The 17,512-nt window shown below is 37.1% G+C and overlaps 1 protein-coding gene across 1 annotated transcript in view; it reads right to left on the minus strand.

Moving 5' to 3' along the window:
• The window catches only part of GRXCR1 (glutaredoxin and cysteine rich domain containing 1), a 113,588-nt gene that overhangs the window by 36,662 nt on the left and 59,414 nt on the right, over positions 1 to 17,512 (minus strand). Inside the window, exon 2 of the mRNA XM_037002528.2 lies at positions 14,124 to 14,366. Coding sequence (XP_036858423.2) covers positions 14,124 to 14,366 — 243 coding nt within the window. The remainder of the gene's footprint in view (positions 1 to 14,123; positions 14,367 to 17,512) is intronic.

Genomic DNA, 17,512 nt, shown 5'->3' on the forward strand with positions numbered 1-17,512 from the left:
CGTGAACTTGCTCCAAAGACTGAATTTAGCAATCTTCAGAAAAAATTATATTGTTATTTTTATTGTATCCTTTGCCTGAGGAAGGATTGGGATTTGGTGTCATTCTGCATCAGTGCTCTCAGTCAGTAACAGAATGGAACTGATTTATTTTTCATTTTGACTTGTAAAAATTCAAAAATGTAGACAACTCCCTTTTTTTCCCCAGGGCAAGACATAGAGTGATGTAAGGGTTCTCTCCAAGTATCCCCACCGCCAAGACAGCACCCCTCCAACCCCCAAGTCCTTCAATACACCTTCTCACAATCTTTACTGCATACTTACACTCTGGACTCACTCAAGGGCAAACCAAAAGACTCAAGCTCAGAGTAAGGCTATTCCAAGCTCCAGAGCACAGCAGCCTCCAAACACCATGTGACTTCTGAGGACCCTAATGAGAACTAAGGGGCTTCCCTTGCCTTCAGAGGATCCTAATGCCTTTGGGGCCTTTGACTTGGCAGCCATAATGAAAGGTATGTAGCAAGGAAACTGGACACAATTAGCATGGAGCTAAGCTGTATGTCAGAGATGGTTCATAAAAACTTAAGTACAAACATTTTAAAGATAACTAAGTTGTTATCTCTTCAGGAAAACCCAGTGAATCCCTAGAGTTCTTTTACCTTGCAGTGAACCAAACCAAATGCCATTAGAAAGAATCAGAGATATTCACAAGTTAGGCACAGCCCTAGTTTTCTCTCTAGAAATCTCTTAAGCTAGGAACATGTGGCATAGAATTAGGGGTACATTCTTACCACTTCTGATTGAAATCCTACTCATTCTGCAAAGCACAGCTCAAATGTGTGCTTCTTAGAACCTTCCCTGATCTCCCTAACTGAACTATGTCTCTCTTTTCCTAAATAAACTGTTTTACTTTAATTTAGTACTTAGCACAACTAGCTTGGAGTGGTCAAGTATGTGTCCGTACTCACCCCCATCATCCTTTCCAGACACACCCCTTATATTTTGTGCCTTGGTTTCAGGCACTGTGCATTTAAAATCTCTGAATCCCTACAACATTGCATAGTGCTTTGTACACAGAGGATGCTCAATATTTGCTCAATGACTATTCATTTAATTTTCTCTAGGCTATTTAGGTGAACTTTGACAATAGTCTGGAGGCTGTGCAAAGACATATCCGAACCTGCCCTGCCTGATTGTAGATTATCACCCCTATCCATATAGCCCAAATTCAGGAGAAATTCAAATAATCAATTTCTGAAAAGAAATTAAGACATTCATTTCTGTTTTTTTCCCCAAGTTTTTCATCTGAACTTGTTAATTTCAAATCTTTCAACAGAAACTATGTGTGGAATATTATTAAATGTGTGGATTGGAGGCTATAGTGTAGCATTCTTAGGAGAGCTTGAAATCCCTCCCATTCACACTACCCATCAGGTGCCCCTTAAGGAAAGGTCAAAGGAATGTCTAGGGCTCCACAGAGAACAATTTAATAAGCAGTAAATCTGATTCAGCCTCCTCAGTCCCTCAAATGGGTCTCATGAGTCAGAGAGAGGTGCTGAAATTCATAACAAATGGATGAGCACTGGCTCTCAGGTCCCCTGGACCTTGTTGATTTCCTGCAAGGCTGACCTCATTACACCCAGAGAAGCCCAGGACATGCCCCTTGCTTCAGCATTTCAGGGCTTGTTGCTACACAGGTGGTTTGCTTCATTTTATTCATTCTATCCATTCTTTGAATCTAATCCAGAGAATAAACACCATCAGGACCAAACATATGGTCAGGTCTTTAGCTTAATTTTTGTTTTGGAAAGAGAGGCATCTTGGGCTAAGCACAAACAAACTGGGAGCCCAAAGAGTGATTGAAAACAAAACAAAACCACCACACAATGTATTGTAATCCTACCTGAGCATTAGGAAGCCTGCCAGGTGGGGTAGGAGCTTAAAATGTACTTTGCCCAATCCCCATGCAAGATGTTCGCTCAGTTGTAATCATATATAATATCATGGTCTCAAACTAGTATAGAAAAATAGGTCCTATGGGCCAGGAACTCTCAGAGAACATACATGACCTTTCCTTTTATTCTTTTTCTAGTCAACATATAAATGAATAGTATTAACATTCAATTGAGCATTGTGCTCCTAAAGTATAAAATATTTACATTTGTTTTGAGTTTTTGAATAACCAATTTAAAATTGTTTCTCCTAATTTTTTCTTTTCCTAAAAGGAAATCTTGATTTAAACTTTGTTTACAGTCCCTATAATTAAGACATTTAACTTTACTTGAGCACAAAAGAAAGGTAGATAGCAAATGATTTCCTCTATTTTCATTTATTCTTCTATATTTAATATATTTTCTTGTATTGTGAGAGCCCTCTGGTGGTTGAAGAACACTAAATCTCTGGGCTTATAAGTACAGAAACACAGTTCATTAGCAACCAAAGCTTTTCTTTACTGAGATACTTATTTCAAGTTCTATTAGAAATGGATGCTTATTAAAATTTCTATTAACTTTCACCCTGTCATATAATGATACATTAATTAATTTTTATGTATTTTCTAAGATTAAAAATAAAGATCTTAAATGCTTACATTATGTCTTTAAATTCAAATAAGAAACCACTGATTATGCACAAATATGTTTCTTGTGAATCAGATTGGGAACAGTTAGCAATTTACCTCTAAATTGAGGTAGAGATAAATTGGCTCCTAGAGCCTTTTATTAGGCAGCATGCTCTATGTTCTCTTTTAACTTGTAGTCAAGTTATAAATAGACACAACTATTTCATACTCTCACAGTTTCCAGGTCCAAATCACCAAATTTAAGACTCATGTTCTGACATATTATGTGAATCATTAAGTAATGTACCTACCAGACACTTTACAAGTATCCTGCCATACAGAGAATTGCAGCAGACAAAAGTAAAAGTGTCAAAGTCTTGGACAAATGAGACAATGGATTTACATGTGTGAAATGATAAAGCCAAGGTATATATTCAGGAAAGACTATGAGTGAAGCTGTTCCTTAAGCCTATAATGTAGCAATACTTAATGCCTGTGGGCCCAAGTTCTCTCTTTGACTGACTCTAAGTTTCTGGAGTGAAAGTTGAATTGAGCATAAATGGGTTTCATGTCATTGAATTAACTATAGCACTCGAAACACAAAATGAAAAAATTATAATCTTAGTACTTCTGCATAATTCTGTGAGAATTAGTGACAGCCAAACAAATCAGTGAAACTGAAGGCAGATTTGACCAAGCATCTCACAAGATGGTTTTGGTGAAGCTACAGGTTTAAGGAAGGAACAACATAACAGTGTATGACTGTGGAAAATTGAAAGGATTTGTACTTCAATTTAGTTCTGCTCAGCTATACTTTGAATATCAAACTGTTACACAAACTAATTTCTTGGGCACACAGAGTATTAAAGCATAATTAGTGACTTGGGTAAATCAAAAATATGCAATCCTCCAACATGAAAATATCAGTGAGCACACTGGACGTAGGCAAAAAGCCAGAATCAAATGACGTCAACATTCTGTACTTTGGTAGTTGTTTGCAGTAATTGCCACCAGTTTATTCATGCCTGATACACAGCACTCTACAGCATGACATTGGTGGTGCCCACCAGTAGGTGGAGTCTGTCCTGTCCATCTTGAATCAGGACCTGACCTGTGACCTGTCTAAAGCAGAGGCTTGAAACGTGCTTGAGCATTGGGGTTCGCCCTCTCACTACTAGGACCACCTTTGCCACCGTCTAACATGTTTCAGCTAGTCTGCTAGAGAGAGGAAAATGTGCGGAGCCAATGTCAGATAGGTAGCAGAGCCCATCCTAGGCTATTCCATGCTGGCCACGTCGCCAGACCATAACATTGCAATCTGCAAAATAATTGTTGTTTTAGGGTGTTTTGTTTATTATGTAGCAAAGGCTGACTGATACAGCTACTTCCATCACAGAACCCAAACTTTGACTATGGTTTGTTTCCGTTCATGAGCACATTTTTTGGAGGTGCAAGTTTGAGACACTTGATGAATTACATGCCTCCAAATCTAAGGAATGATACTGGATCTAGACTGAACTGCTTGCAGAAAGAGAGGGATAGTCATTAAAAATCACAGGTTATATTTCACAGAAAAATTTTATTCTCTTGTAGTCTTAATTATTGCCTAATGTCCACATATTTCTATGGAGAAAAGAGATTTTGGAGGCCTAGTAAAATGAATCTAAAAACCAAGGGTATAAGAAGTTTATTTTGAGAAATAGTTCATGTGAAAGTCACATGTGTATTTTAACTTGCCTCAGACTCAGTATGGCAAATTGTGTGGTGTAGATGCTTAAAGTAAATGTAGGCTCCATTAATAAAGGGACAGAAATAATGTTCAGAGAGATAATCATCTAGAACTTTGGCTCTAGTTCTGGGTACTGCACTTAAAGACTAGACTGTGTCCTAAGGATAATAATTAGGATAGAGAAGTTCAGAAAACCACTGATAAGAGTTAACAGAACCATGAGAAAACTTGCCAACATTTTAAGTTTCAGTTATAAGGATGAGGGAATAGTTTTAATTTGCATTGCTCTAGGTAGCAGAACTAAGATCAGTAGGTGAAGGAAGCTAGAGGCAGGTTTATTCTCAACATAAGAAGGAACTTTCTAATATTTAAAGATATACCACAATAAAATAGGCTGACTTGAACAGTAGTGATATTGTTACCACTGGATGTGTTCAAAGATTGTTCATCTTTGCCCAAAGATGTGGTAGAAAGAAATCTTGCACTGAGAGAAACATTAGACAAGATGACATCTAAGGTTCCTTCTGAATCCAAGATTCTATGCTCCTGTATGAAATTTCTATATGCATCTATTTACATTTGTCTCTATAAAACCTAATAAAGTAAGTCTTCTGCAACCTTAATAGTTGTCCTTGATCTGAGAGGATATGAGACGTGGGAGGGGAAGAATATAAGAAATTAACTCCCCCCTCTCCTTGCTTGGGCACACATGTTAAATTTATCAGCTTTGTTATAGTAATAAAGAACAAATCAGATATCAACCATTGGCATTTTAACCTAACAAAACACTTTCTAGTTGAATGAATGTAAAATTAGATTTACTTTAAAAAAAAGAGAAAAATACAAAAGTTTCATATTGTAAGGAAAAAATAATCAAAGCATAGTTTCTTATATACGTCACTTCATTTTAAAAGAAAATAAGTAAGTTGTTAATAATTTTTAAATCTCATATGTGGTACATTCTCACTAATATGTTTTAAATATTATTAATGAAAATGTTAATAACTTACTTAGAATTAAACAAATATGTAACTATTCATTAATTATATTTAATATTCATGGAAAGATATCATGAATAAGATACAATATTTCTAATAACACTCATATCAGCTCACATAGAAACTAAATGGCATTTCACCTTGATACTTGCTTCATACTAAAAACACTATAACCATTACCCAGAATCTCAGACACTGTGCAGTATCCTGACCCCAAAAATCGGATCATTAATGACTGTCCACCATAATGAGGGTAGACTGATAATAACACTGCACTTTTTCTCCTTTCATGACATTGATCCAGCCCTAGCTTAATTCTCTTTATTCTCTCCTTATTTTTCTACCTAAATATAAGCTTTCTCTAAACCTTTTGCCTTAATAATATTAGCAAAGGGTTACTTGTGTGCGCCATGTTCCAGGCCCCATGAGTTTTTATGTTTCACCTCATTTAATTCTTAAAATACTCAGTGTTGTAGTATTTAATTTTCATCTTCTTAGAATAAGTGACTTGACTGACATCCATACTACTAAGACAAATAACTTATTCTTGCATCCAAGTGTCTGCTTGTTCTTTGCTTTATACTCTTACTTTCTGAAAGGAGCTCCCAAAATATGAAAATTAAGATCCCATAGAATACAATATAAATCTTGGCAATTGACTAGATATAAGGAAGAGAAAGGTGGTAGAGTTAAAGAAAACTGAGATTTTCAGTCTGAGTTATTGAGAGAGTTGTGGAGCCACTAATAAAAAAAAACAGATAATTGAAATTAATAATAATAATGAACTTTTAATTGGAATTAAAACTAATAATGAAGAATCATTCCATGTGGTTTTTTTTTTTAATGTTCAAGTGAAGTATTTTCAAAAAACTTAAAATACCCTACAAGACTGGACCTGCAATTTGAAGAATGGAAAAAGAGAAAGATAAAAATAGATGTAAAAAAGAGTAGGAGATGGCAATGGAACATCTGTTTGGGGGAATTAGAAAACATTTAGAGCAGTTGTTTATCTGTATCACAACAGAAATTGAACAAGGTATTAATAAGAATATTCGCTAATGGGCCTAGATAATGGTGATACTCCAACTCTGTTGTAGACTTCTTTACTGGTTCTTTGAGGTCTTCTCCAATAACATTCTTGGTGCGCTGGAGTAAGAAGTAAAACAGATGGAGCGGGTGCATAGGACTGAGAACTTGTAGGCAGAGATTATGATATTCTCAATTATATTTCCATTGCTGGAAACAATACCTGAAAAACATCTTACGATTGTTGGAAAGTCAAAAGAACTTGTCTAGTATGTAATAACAGACTGGATATTATTACATCCAAGAGAAGAATCGTGAGAAACAGTGAAACCAAAATTGACTATAAGCTGAGAAAAATGGAAAGGGGGAAAGGATAAACAATACCAATGATGACAGAGCAATAGAAAGACAAACAGGAAAGATTAAAGGACAGAAAGCTGTGGCCGGAGCAGGACATTTCTAAGTTCAAGATCGTGAACATGGGGTGGTTTCAGTGATGAAGTAATTCAGGATGTGAATATGCTGTTAACAAGTAAAATTCAAAGTCATTGAAAATGAGAGTTAAGAACTTTGTAGCCTTGATTTTAAAGAGTTTAAGCTCTAGAGTCAGACACACCTACATTTGAATATTGGCTATGTCACTTGTGATCTGAAGGAATTTAAACAGTTCCTTAATTTCTTTAAACCTTATTTTTCTTTGCACACAAAATTGGGGGAAGAAGTGATGATAACTGTACTATTCACAGTATTATTTTAAAATGTGAGGGATAATGCATGTAAAAAGCTTAGCAGAGTATATCATTCTCCTCAGTTATTCTGGAAAGAAAGGACAAAGAATTAATCACAAAAGAAAATACTACTTAATTTAAATTTCAAGAGCCTGACTTAAGACTTCAATTTCAAACTTCTCCATCCCTGTACTTTCTAAAGTGGAGTGAACAGGCCAGGAACAAACACTTCATGACTCTGGACAAGGAGGCTTGAAGATCAAACACTTACTGTTTCCATTACAAATAAGATCCAAGACAACAAGGGTAGATAAAAATGTTCAGGGGATTCTCCTCTCATTCTCTCATGAAACTGCTAATAATTAAGGAAATGACCAAAAAAGGATGAAGATGACTTCCAAAGAAAAAGGAAGAGAAGATAAAGATCCAAATTCATTGATTCCATAATTAAAGGTTAAAATATAAAAGTAGGTATGATTATACTTACTTGTAATAAAATGAGTCACATTACTCTATAAAACCCACAAGAAGCAAAGAAGTGAGATACCACCAGTAGGCACCATCTCTAGAGAATTCATTTTAATGAAAAGTTAGTTATATAGGGATAAATTCTCAGAGAGCCCTGTTATTGTAAAGAAGATTGTATATATACACTCAATGAGAAGGTCTATAACCTTCGTCAGATTTTCAAAGAATACAACCCCAACACTTAAAAATCACTTCTCACATGTATATGGTGAATATTTTCAGGAGGTTTAAAGCACAAATAGTTCCAAACCTAACAAAACATATAACTTTACACTGATGGTTTATGATACTAGTTATGACTTCATATCATAACACCTTTTCATAAAGGACACCAAATCCACCAAAGATTCCTTCCCATTAATCCTTCCACTACCTCTGCAGCATTAGTAGAGTAAACACTAGGGGAGCTGTCTGGTCGGAGGAAAGAATTAGTGAAACACACAGCTCAGAGAAGCTTGCTCTTGGTCAATGACTAAAAAAAGATCTTTGCTTAGTGTGGCAGATATAAACTACCAACTCAATATCTATGATCCCTCTTTTCTTCTAATAAAAACCTCATTTTTTTAAAACATATCAATGCATTCCTCTCAAAGACCACAATTTTCATCCTATTTTTCAAGAAAAGGTGAACAATAAGATGCTAATTGAATTTGGGTGGGATTTCTGGAAGAACTCTCTGAAAGGGAGCTCCCTCAGCTGGGGTACACTTCTCTTTTTCCTTTTCTTTCTCATTCCCTTCCTGTCTAGAATGCAGGCCTGATGTCAAGAGTTTCAGCAACTATCTTGAACCATTAGGAGAGCTTGAAAATAGAATGTGCAAAATTATAAAATAAAAACTGGTCATAGATGATATCATGGAACTTTGTACCCTCCCTGAAGCATCTTCCTATACATTTTTTGTGAGAAAAAATTAATAATATCCCTAATTTTTAAGCTTCAGGGCTTGTTGTCTGCTTAGGGACATGTGTGCATGAAAAGGAATCATATTAAGAACAGAATGTCATTTATAACTACCATAGACATCCAGCCTGAAATTCCATTTTACTTTGTTGTAGTGCCTGAAAGTGGACCAACTGATGACTCATTCTGACAAACAATAATGATTTTTAATAGATTTGTTTGCATGATATTGGACATTATACAGCAATGAACTATGATCTCTGAGAGGTAGGAAATAATGAGGTGAGTTCTATCGTTTCACAAGCTCACTATAATGACAAATTTCCTAAGTTGTATAGAAAAAGGGGGAATCCAAGCAGGGCCTGGTGGATGCCCAGAGTTGAGGAAATAGACCTGAGAGCCCAGGAGACTAAACTGGCTAGAGCTCACAGGACAGAACACTAGAGAGTAAAGAGCTTCATGGAGAAGTCTGGAGATTTTCAGGGAGCCCAGCTGCATTCAGCAGAATACTGATCAGTACATACAAGTGAAAAACTACACAAGGCCAGAAAAAGAACCACCTGAAAGGATTAAAAGGGACAGTACCTGGGACAGGGACAAAAATAGTGCCTATTCCCACCAGACAGAGATGAAAACGTTATGATTCATGGGTATTGGGTAAAGTTCTCATAAGATCATCCCTACATACTGGAGAATAATTAGTTTTGGACTAAACACTCTCCAGCCCTGCCTAGGAAATCTTTCAAACAAAACCCAAAATAGCAAACTATTCCCAAGTAATTTAGCTGCATCCCAGCAAAAACCTCAAGAATATTTATAGGAATATAAAAACATCCCAACAAGGAATACATTTACCTAGCCAGGTAAAATTCACAATATGTGAAACCCAATAAAAAATTAATAGAAAGACAAAGAAGTGGAAGATATGACTCGTAGTGAACAGAAAAATCTACCATTTTAAACTAACCCAGAAATGAAACCGATATTAGAATTGTCAGAGAAGGAGATTAAGCCATTTATGCCTATATCCCTCCCATATGTTCAGAAAGCTAGAATAAAGGTTGAAATGTTAAATAAAAACATGGAAGATTTTTTTAATTGAATGTCTAAAGATAAAATTACAATATTGATATAAAAAATACACTGGGTAGGATTAACAGAAGATTAGACATTACACAAGAAAAGATTAGGGATCTAGGGGACAGCAATAGAAACTATCTAAAATGAAATAAAGTGAACTATGCAACAACTTAAGTAGCCTAAAATGTGTGTAATTAGGCCTCTGAAAAGAAGAGAAAGAAGGGTAGATTAACTAATAGAAAAAATAATGGCTGAAGTTTTCCAACTTTGATAAAAACTATAAACCTAATAATCTAAGAATCTCAATGAATGCTAAGTAAAAGACACATTTAAAAAGCTATACCAAGACAATCATAATCAAGTTTCTTAAATTCAGAGATAAAGAGAAAAATGTAGTCCGAGTGGGGAGAAAACATATTACATACAGAGAAACAAAGATAAATATGACAGCATAGTTGTTATTAGAAGTAATGCATGTGAGAAGATAGAAGAGCAATAAATTTAAACTGCTGGAAGGAAAACCTCTCAACCTAGAATTATGTACCCAGTAAAAATATCTTATAAAAACAAAAGTAAAATAAACATTTTTCAGATATAACAATGTTGAAAGAATTAACCTACAGTCCTTCCCATAAAGGAAATGACATTAAAGAGATATAATGTTCTACACCAAAGAATAAAGAGAACCAGAAATTTAAATTGCTGAGAGGAGAGTAGTTCCAAACTCACTTGATGAGGTTATCATTACCCTGATAACAAAACCAAAGACATCGGAAGAATAAAAGCTATATTTACAGAAAGATCAATGGTTTCCAGGGGACTGGGGTTGGAGGAGGGGATTAACTGCCAACTGGCATGAGGAATATTTGGGGAGTTATGTAAGTGCTCTTTACCTTGAATGTATTATTAAATAAATACGTATACAAATTTGTCAAACTCATCAAATCATATAATTTACATGGTTACAGTTTACTATATGTAAATCACACACAATAATCTGATTTAAGCAAAATAAAATAAACAAAAACAGCATATCTGGCAGATACTAGCTCACTCAGTAACCACTCCAATCTCCTTCTAGAATGTCTTTCTGTACTGTAGAGGCTAGAACACTAAAAAGCACATTTCCCCATTTCCCTCACTGTTTTCATATGTGACTTACTTAGTAACCATAAACAGATACACTCACTGGAGACTTTCTTTACTTAGGAACAGAATTACGTAGAAAAAAGGGCAGAGAACAAATAATCCATTTTGCTAGTGTGGACCATAGTAAAGACAGTCCGTTTCTGGAGCTGACTACTTCCTGATGTGACAGAGGCCAGTGGCTCATTTCTACAGAAGTATTTTACAAGTAGTCCCTAGAAATGTGCCTAGAGTCTATATTTCTAATGTATAAACTGCCTATATTCAATAGTGGTTCATTTTTAAATTTAAAAAATACTTTAAATAATTTAACTTTAATTCAGGTATAGAATTATCAAGTAGTCACACCTCAATACAAGCTAGTTTAAGAGACCTATCTAGATCAACGCCCTTTCTATTCCTCTGTTACCCCCACCTAGTCCAGTCTATGTGTTTTATAGCTCAGTTTCAATGTGGGTTTTGTGGATTTCTACCTTAGAGCTTTATGGTTGTCAACAGTCAAGACACTATTTCTAACCTATTTCCTACTGGATTTCCTAAGATAATTGATGTCCAAACTATTCGAACACAATCTTTTTGTGTAAGGATTTTCTGATGCCAAAACAACAGTAGAGTCATCCTAAGAAAGTTCTGGGCTGACCTTGCCCCTGGCTGATCCCCTCATTCACCCCCCACAAGAGCATCCCAGAGCAGTGATTTGTTTCATAAAGTAATTTCTTCCCTTGACTGTTCTCTTGTTTCCATATTCAGTTTTTAATTTGACTGAGGAGGAGAGTCATCAGGAAAAAAGTGTTTAGCATCCTTGTCAATTCTTGGGTTCTTGTCCATTGAACTCTGTTACCTTCCCTCCAAGGAAGATAAGGGAATTCCTTTCTCATCAACCTCCCCTGGGTCTGGTAGCAATAATGCAATAAAACTAGGGAGCTGCAAAATGTTCTCTTGCTCTCCCATCCCTTCTCTGTCTGCCACAGATGCCTCTGTTTCTGTCTCTGTCTTCCTCTTTCTCTGGTCCTCTCTATTTCTCTCTCTCCCTCCTTAAAGAATACTGTATTGTGCAGATGAGCCAAGCATCCTTATTTTTCTCATCCCTCTAAATTTGAAATAAATCAAATGGTTTCATGCAACTGTTCAGAGCATCACAGATGTTAAGGAAATTATCAACATCAGCTTCCTTTCTTCCCTAAAAAATATGCTTCACCACGTGCCAAAACCCAGCAGAGGGCATCCTTCCATTTCAGACGCATGAATACTGCAGGGAAAGGGCTCTACAATTTCTACAATGTATTCCATTTACAACTGTGCACTGGAATTTAAATAAAGAGCCTATTGTAGTAGGAGGGGAATTCATTATTTAAGTTGTTCTGGAATGTTTGTCTCTGGCCTCTCTCCAGATTTGGGACATTAGCTACACATTGCAAAAGAAATATTCGCCCTACCTTCTTTGTCTGGTGCACTCTCCATCTATCCCTCTAACCAAAAGTCAGATAGCAGGGAAGACACTGCAGCCCGTTAGATTGCCTCAGGCATAGGAAGAAGGTAACCAAGGTCAAGACTGGAGTCTTGGATGGGGCCAAGCTTATGCCTGTGCAAGTAGGCAGTTGCCCAATAAGTTTAAATGTGGTTTCACACAAATTAAAATTCCACAGTGAGAACTGTCTTACATTGTCAGAATTTTTTCTGGGGTTAAAAGGCAAATGCCCACACCCTTATCATGATTTGCTCCCAGTGTGGGTGAGTTAATCAAATACTTTCCTTGTGGAAGAACGTCTGAGGAAGAGAAGGAAAAAAATGTGAGACAATACAGCATCATTCATGCATCCATTCAACATATATTTTTGAGTACTTTGTGTCACGCTCTGTTCTAAGTACTAAGAATAAATTGGCAGACAAGCTATCAAAGATCCCTTTCCTTGAGCTGATATGCAAAAGAAAGGTTTTAGGTAATCAGACAGGCTTAACTTTTAGTTCTGACCCTGCCATTAGCCAGGTATGCCATTTGGAACAAAAGGATTGATGGTCCATCTTGCAAAGCCAAGGATAATAACTGTTACTGTTTATTGAAAACATAACTTTGTCCCAGGCACAGGAACTGAACACTTTTATATATTATATATTATAAAATTCTCACAATTAGCCTATGAGAAAAGTTCTGTTATCATTCTCACTTTACAAATGAGGAAACCAAGTCAAGGAGTGATTCACAAATCTCCCAGAATCACATAGACATATCAGATCAAGAATGTGAAACAAGGCTGTCTTGCCTCTTAACCCATATGCCAGACTTGATTTCTAAGACTATCCTGAGGGTTACATGAAATGACACATGTAAAGCTTAGAGGATGTCCCTGCCATTATTGCAGCTTTCTGGGACCTAAGGGTCCCTGTTTCAATATAATAAGAGACCCAATCCTTCAAAATTCCTGTGCTTCAGAATGTAGTTTGTGCCCAGTTCTGTTTACAAGTAAGATTGCATTGCATCATAACTATCAAATTATGGCTTCTCTGCATTTATCTTTCTGTAAGATGACAGTCTAATAACCATGGCTCTAGACAGGATATCAGAACACAGCTTCTCTGCAGCAAAACATGAGCATTTCCTGCTCTGGATTTTTCTGGACTCTCCTGAAAACTGAAAGTTAAAGCCAGATGCAAAACAAAATCAAGTATCATCTGCAGTTCGACAGCAGCTCTTGCTCTCGGATAAGTGAACATATAGGCAGTCCCACCCCTCAACCACTGCAGACCCTTGGCTCTTTGTTCCCACCCTTTCCAAAGAGCCCTCTCCAGAGCCCTCTTCTTGGGCCTCTAAGGAGAGAGCCTGTTCACAGCTCAGTGGGAGTTAATTAGGCTAACAGTGTTACTCAAAGAGGAATGAAGCAAACGTGCTTTGCTGCTGCCCTGGGAGTTCCCTCTGCTTACTGTAAGCCTGCATTTGTATCTCAGAATGCTGCATTACCAATATTAAGAATAATTCTAAACAACAAGCAGATAAGATAAAATTTTAGCTCTAGGCCCCATTTCTTACTGATTTCATTTCAGGATTGTCATCTTAGTTTCATTAGGTAGGAGACTGAGGGTTTGATAATGGGGGTATAAGGAAATTCACAAGTGTATATCTTGCAGTGTTTTGTTTTTCTTGCCTGCACACACACAAAGTTTTTATCCCACATATCAAGCAAAATTCAAGTCAACTGAATATTTAAAAAAACACACTCCTATTCCAAAAGACAATTTCATGCTGATTATATCTCACCGTATTTCTGCAGGGAAGAACACTGTTAGAACAGATCATGTGGGATAGAAATAAGTGTTTTCAATCCAAAAAATAGCACATGTCCTGGTAGTTACATGCAACTTGCCTTGTCACAGGCTTGTAGATTCTAACACTGGTTGGGGTCAATAAAAAAGATAATCCTTAGCAGCGTACTTACCCCAAGATAGTGGCCATCAATGAACACAACAGGGAGAGAAGGAGCTTCAGAAACCCGTCGGCATCGTTCATCTAACTCTTTTCCATAGTCACCATTGAGAGCTATGTTTTTCTCTTCAAATTTTACCCGATGGTTTTGGAAGATCTTTCTAACCAGTTCACATCTTTCAAAGGTTGTTCGTACCACACGAAGGCACGTGGTATAAATCACTACGCGGTCAAATTCTAGGTCAGTCGATGTTTGCTGAAGGGAAAACACTATACTGTAAATATGCTTGCATTTACTTTCTTCTGTCTTATTACTTTATGACAATTAATATTTTAGCAAGCATCTTACACATTAAAGGCATGCAAATATCTTGAATAAGTACCATATTTGTCCATTCTAAGACATGTCCTACATTAGAACACCTATAATTGAGCTAGGGATAACAATCAACATAATTTAAATGACATAGTTTAATTGACAGTACTTTTTCCGTTCTCAGTGGCATATTAATAATGGCATATCTTAAAGTTGATGATGTCTCACATGGCATGCCATGTGGCAAAATATGTTCTGTAGACATTGTTCAATTGCTGTGTCTCCATCTTAAACCCAAAGTAAAATATGTGACAGAGTAGTCAAGGTTAACATTTAGCCATTTAAAATTTCTTCTACTTATCAATTTACCAATTTTATAATCTTTGAGCCCCAATTTCTCAGGAATAGCAAGACCTGTATCATAGGATTGTTCTGGGGTCAGCAGCATTACACGGATGTATGTGTGCTCTGTTGAGTGAGACGGCTCCAGCGTGCAGTGAGAAGGCTCTTCCACAAGGAATAAAAGAGGGAGTGACTCACAGGGACTGCATAGGAACCGACACCAAAGTGAGCAGTGGGTCAAAGTCAGGCGTGAAAAGGAAAGAAGAAAGAGGTTCACTGCAACAGAGGCACGCAACTCTCCAAACCAAAGGGAAGGCTCCGTAGGTGAAAATCTTTTTTGTCTAAGTTTCCTGCTACATCAGATATCAGTGAATGCATTCCTGGAAATCCCTGCCCAGCATGGCTAGGGCCATGCCAGGTAGCTGCTAAAACATAAAGAGGGTGAATTATAAGTGATTCTGGACATGAAAAAGGATCAATATCATGCTATACTTTATAGACACTTTAAAGATTTATGGGCATTAGCCTAAGAGCAATGGGAAATTCCTGAAGGTTTTTAAGGCGGTTGGAAGGTGTTTATATTTTTATATGAATAAATAAAGCCATATAGTTAGTTGCACAGGATGTACACTGCACAAACCTAAGGAGTATCCTTAGTAGTGTAGTTGAAATAAATGATACCCTCAATGTAGTCCACAACTTGACCAATCATATTCAGTCTCATTCCCAATTCCCTTGGTCTGGAAACTGACACTGAATGCAGTGTAAATTCAGGATAGGAAATATAGTTATCTATTAAAATAGGCTATTAAGTAAAATATTCAAAAAAATCTTATTGCACAATTTTTTGGGTATGATTTGGAAGTAGATCTTCCTAGGAGTAGAGGTAGGCTGAATGATTTCTCAAGGTTTTCCTGGTTTTATAATATGAATTTTAAATGACATTGTCTTTAAATGACTGTGTTTCCCTTCACACACACACAAAAAAGCCTCTTCTGCAGTTGCTTCATTTTCTTTCCCTCAACAAATTTGTCAAAGCATCTGGCAAGAAATCTAAAAATAGCTTCTCAATGGTTAGCTGTCCCTCTTCTCCTTTACTGAGAGTTACCATGGGAATAACATGATGAAGGATGGGAGCATCTGAGACAGCGCCGAGAAGCCACTGGGATTTGCAGCCTGCTTTTCTGAGAAAGACAACCTACATAGTAATCAAGGCAAGCCATTTCCTCCTCCCCATTGACTCAAAAGATGAAGTGGGGGATGCCCGAAGCCTCACAACTTGCAGCAAATGTAGGTGTGTTCACAAGGGACGGGAGTCGCTGCGAGCCAACATGTCAGCCTGCACCTTGCCGTACAATAGCTACTATGGAGCAGTAGAACTTTGGTCATCTAGTCATCTTGGAGCAGTTCTGAAGCCCCCACACCCACAGGAACTGCCACTGGAACTCAGGCCAAAATGAGCCCCCACTGCTCCCTGACAGAGGGTCATCTTGGAGCAAACCCAGCTCCTCACACAGAAGCAAATGCAGTGGGTTATTTCCACTTGACGCTTTGCCAGTCCAGCCTGCCACTGGTTTGAAAAGTCCTCCTGAAGAAGGGGCCTCCAGATAACTCCAGGAATTCAGGTCTTAAACAAAAATAAAAAGTAACATTTGCAAGTGGCAGTGGCAGACATAATGCTAATAAGTTTACATCCATTTAATCCTCACAATATCTTACACCGTGTTACTGCCGTCTTTGTTTATAGATCTAGAAACCTAGGCTCAGAGGAGACAAGTGTCCGAGACAGGGTGACAGTTAAAATTCAGCGAAGTCAGAAAATCGGGACCAGATGCACACCTTTCCAGAAGCCCGTGTGTTTGCACTGGAACCTCAGTGGTTTCGCTACCCCAGCCACAGGAAAATGTTTCCCGCAGCACAGATGGCTACAGACCTAATTCACTGCCAGGGAGATAAGGCAGTGAGTCAAACAAGGTAGCCTCTTTACTAAATTATGCTCCCATATTTAACACTAAGTCATTGTCCCCACATCAGGGACATTTTAAACTTATTTTTGTTGGTCTAAAATGATACCTTTGAGATCGGCAAGGTGTAGAGATTTTTTTTCTCCTCTACCTGAAGGCAAAGAGGTGAAATGATCAACTCAAAGCCATACAGCATGCTGGAAGGCAAACTGGTACTAGATCGGATTTCATGCATCTCAGGCAATGAGCCAGCCTGCCTCCAGAAAATGTCATTTTAAATAGCAAACGCATGTCTGTAGAAGCAGGAAGGTGGGCTTTATGAAAGGTGGGAAATTTTACTTATCTCTCATCTTCTCGCTCTCCATGCTACTCTGTAAACCCCTGTAGCTGTATGTCTATTCTGGAATGCTTCTTAATGTCATATTTAATAAATAAATAACGCTTGCCCGCCTCACTCTCAAATCACCTCATGAGTTCTCATTCTTGCACTTAACTAATGTGATTTGAAAACCCACTTTATCCACACCAGGCTTCTCTCTTAGCTTATCTCCTACATCTGTTTCCGTTCTGACCACGCTCCCTATTCAGTTCTGAAAATTAATGGGGATCTGCTATGCCACATCCCCTCCCCAGACTTTGACCACAAAACACAACAGAAAACTTCTCCATGGCCTTCTGCAAAACACAGGTTACAAAAGTAATTCTAATAATAATAATATTAATTATATATATAATAATAATTATATTATATATATAAATAAAATTAATTATATATAATAA

The sequence above is a fragment of the Manis javanica genome, chromosome 5, assembly GCF_040802235.1.
Source record: "Manis javanica isolate MJ-LG chromosome 5, MJ_LKY, whole genome shotgun sequence".
NCBI lineage: Eukaryota > Metazoa > Chordata > Mammalia > Pholidota > Manidae > Manis > Manis javanica.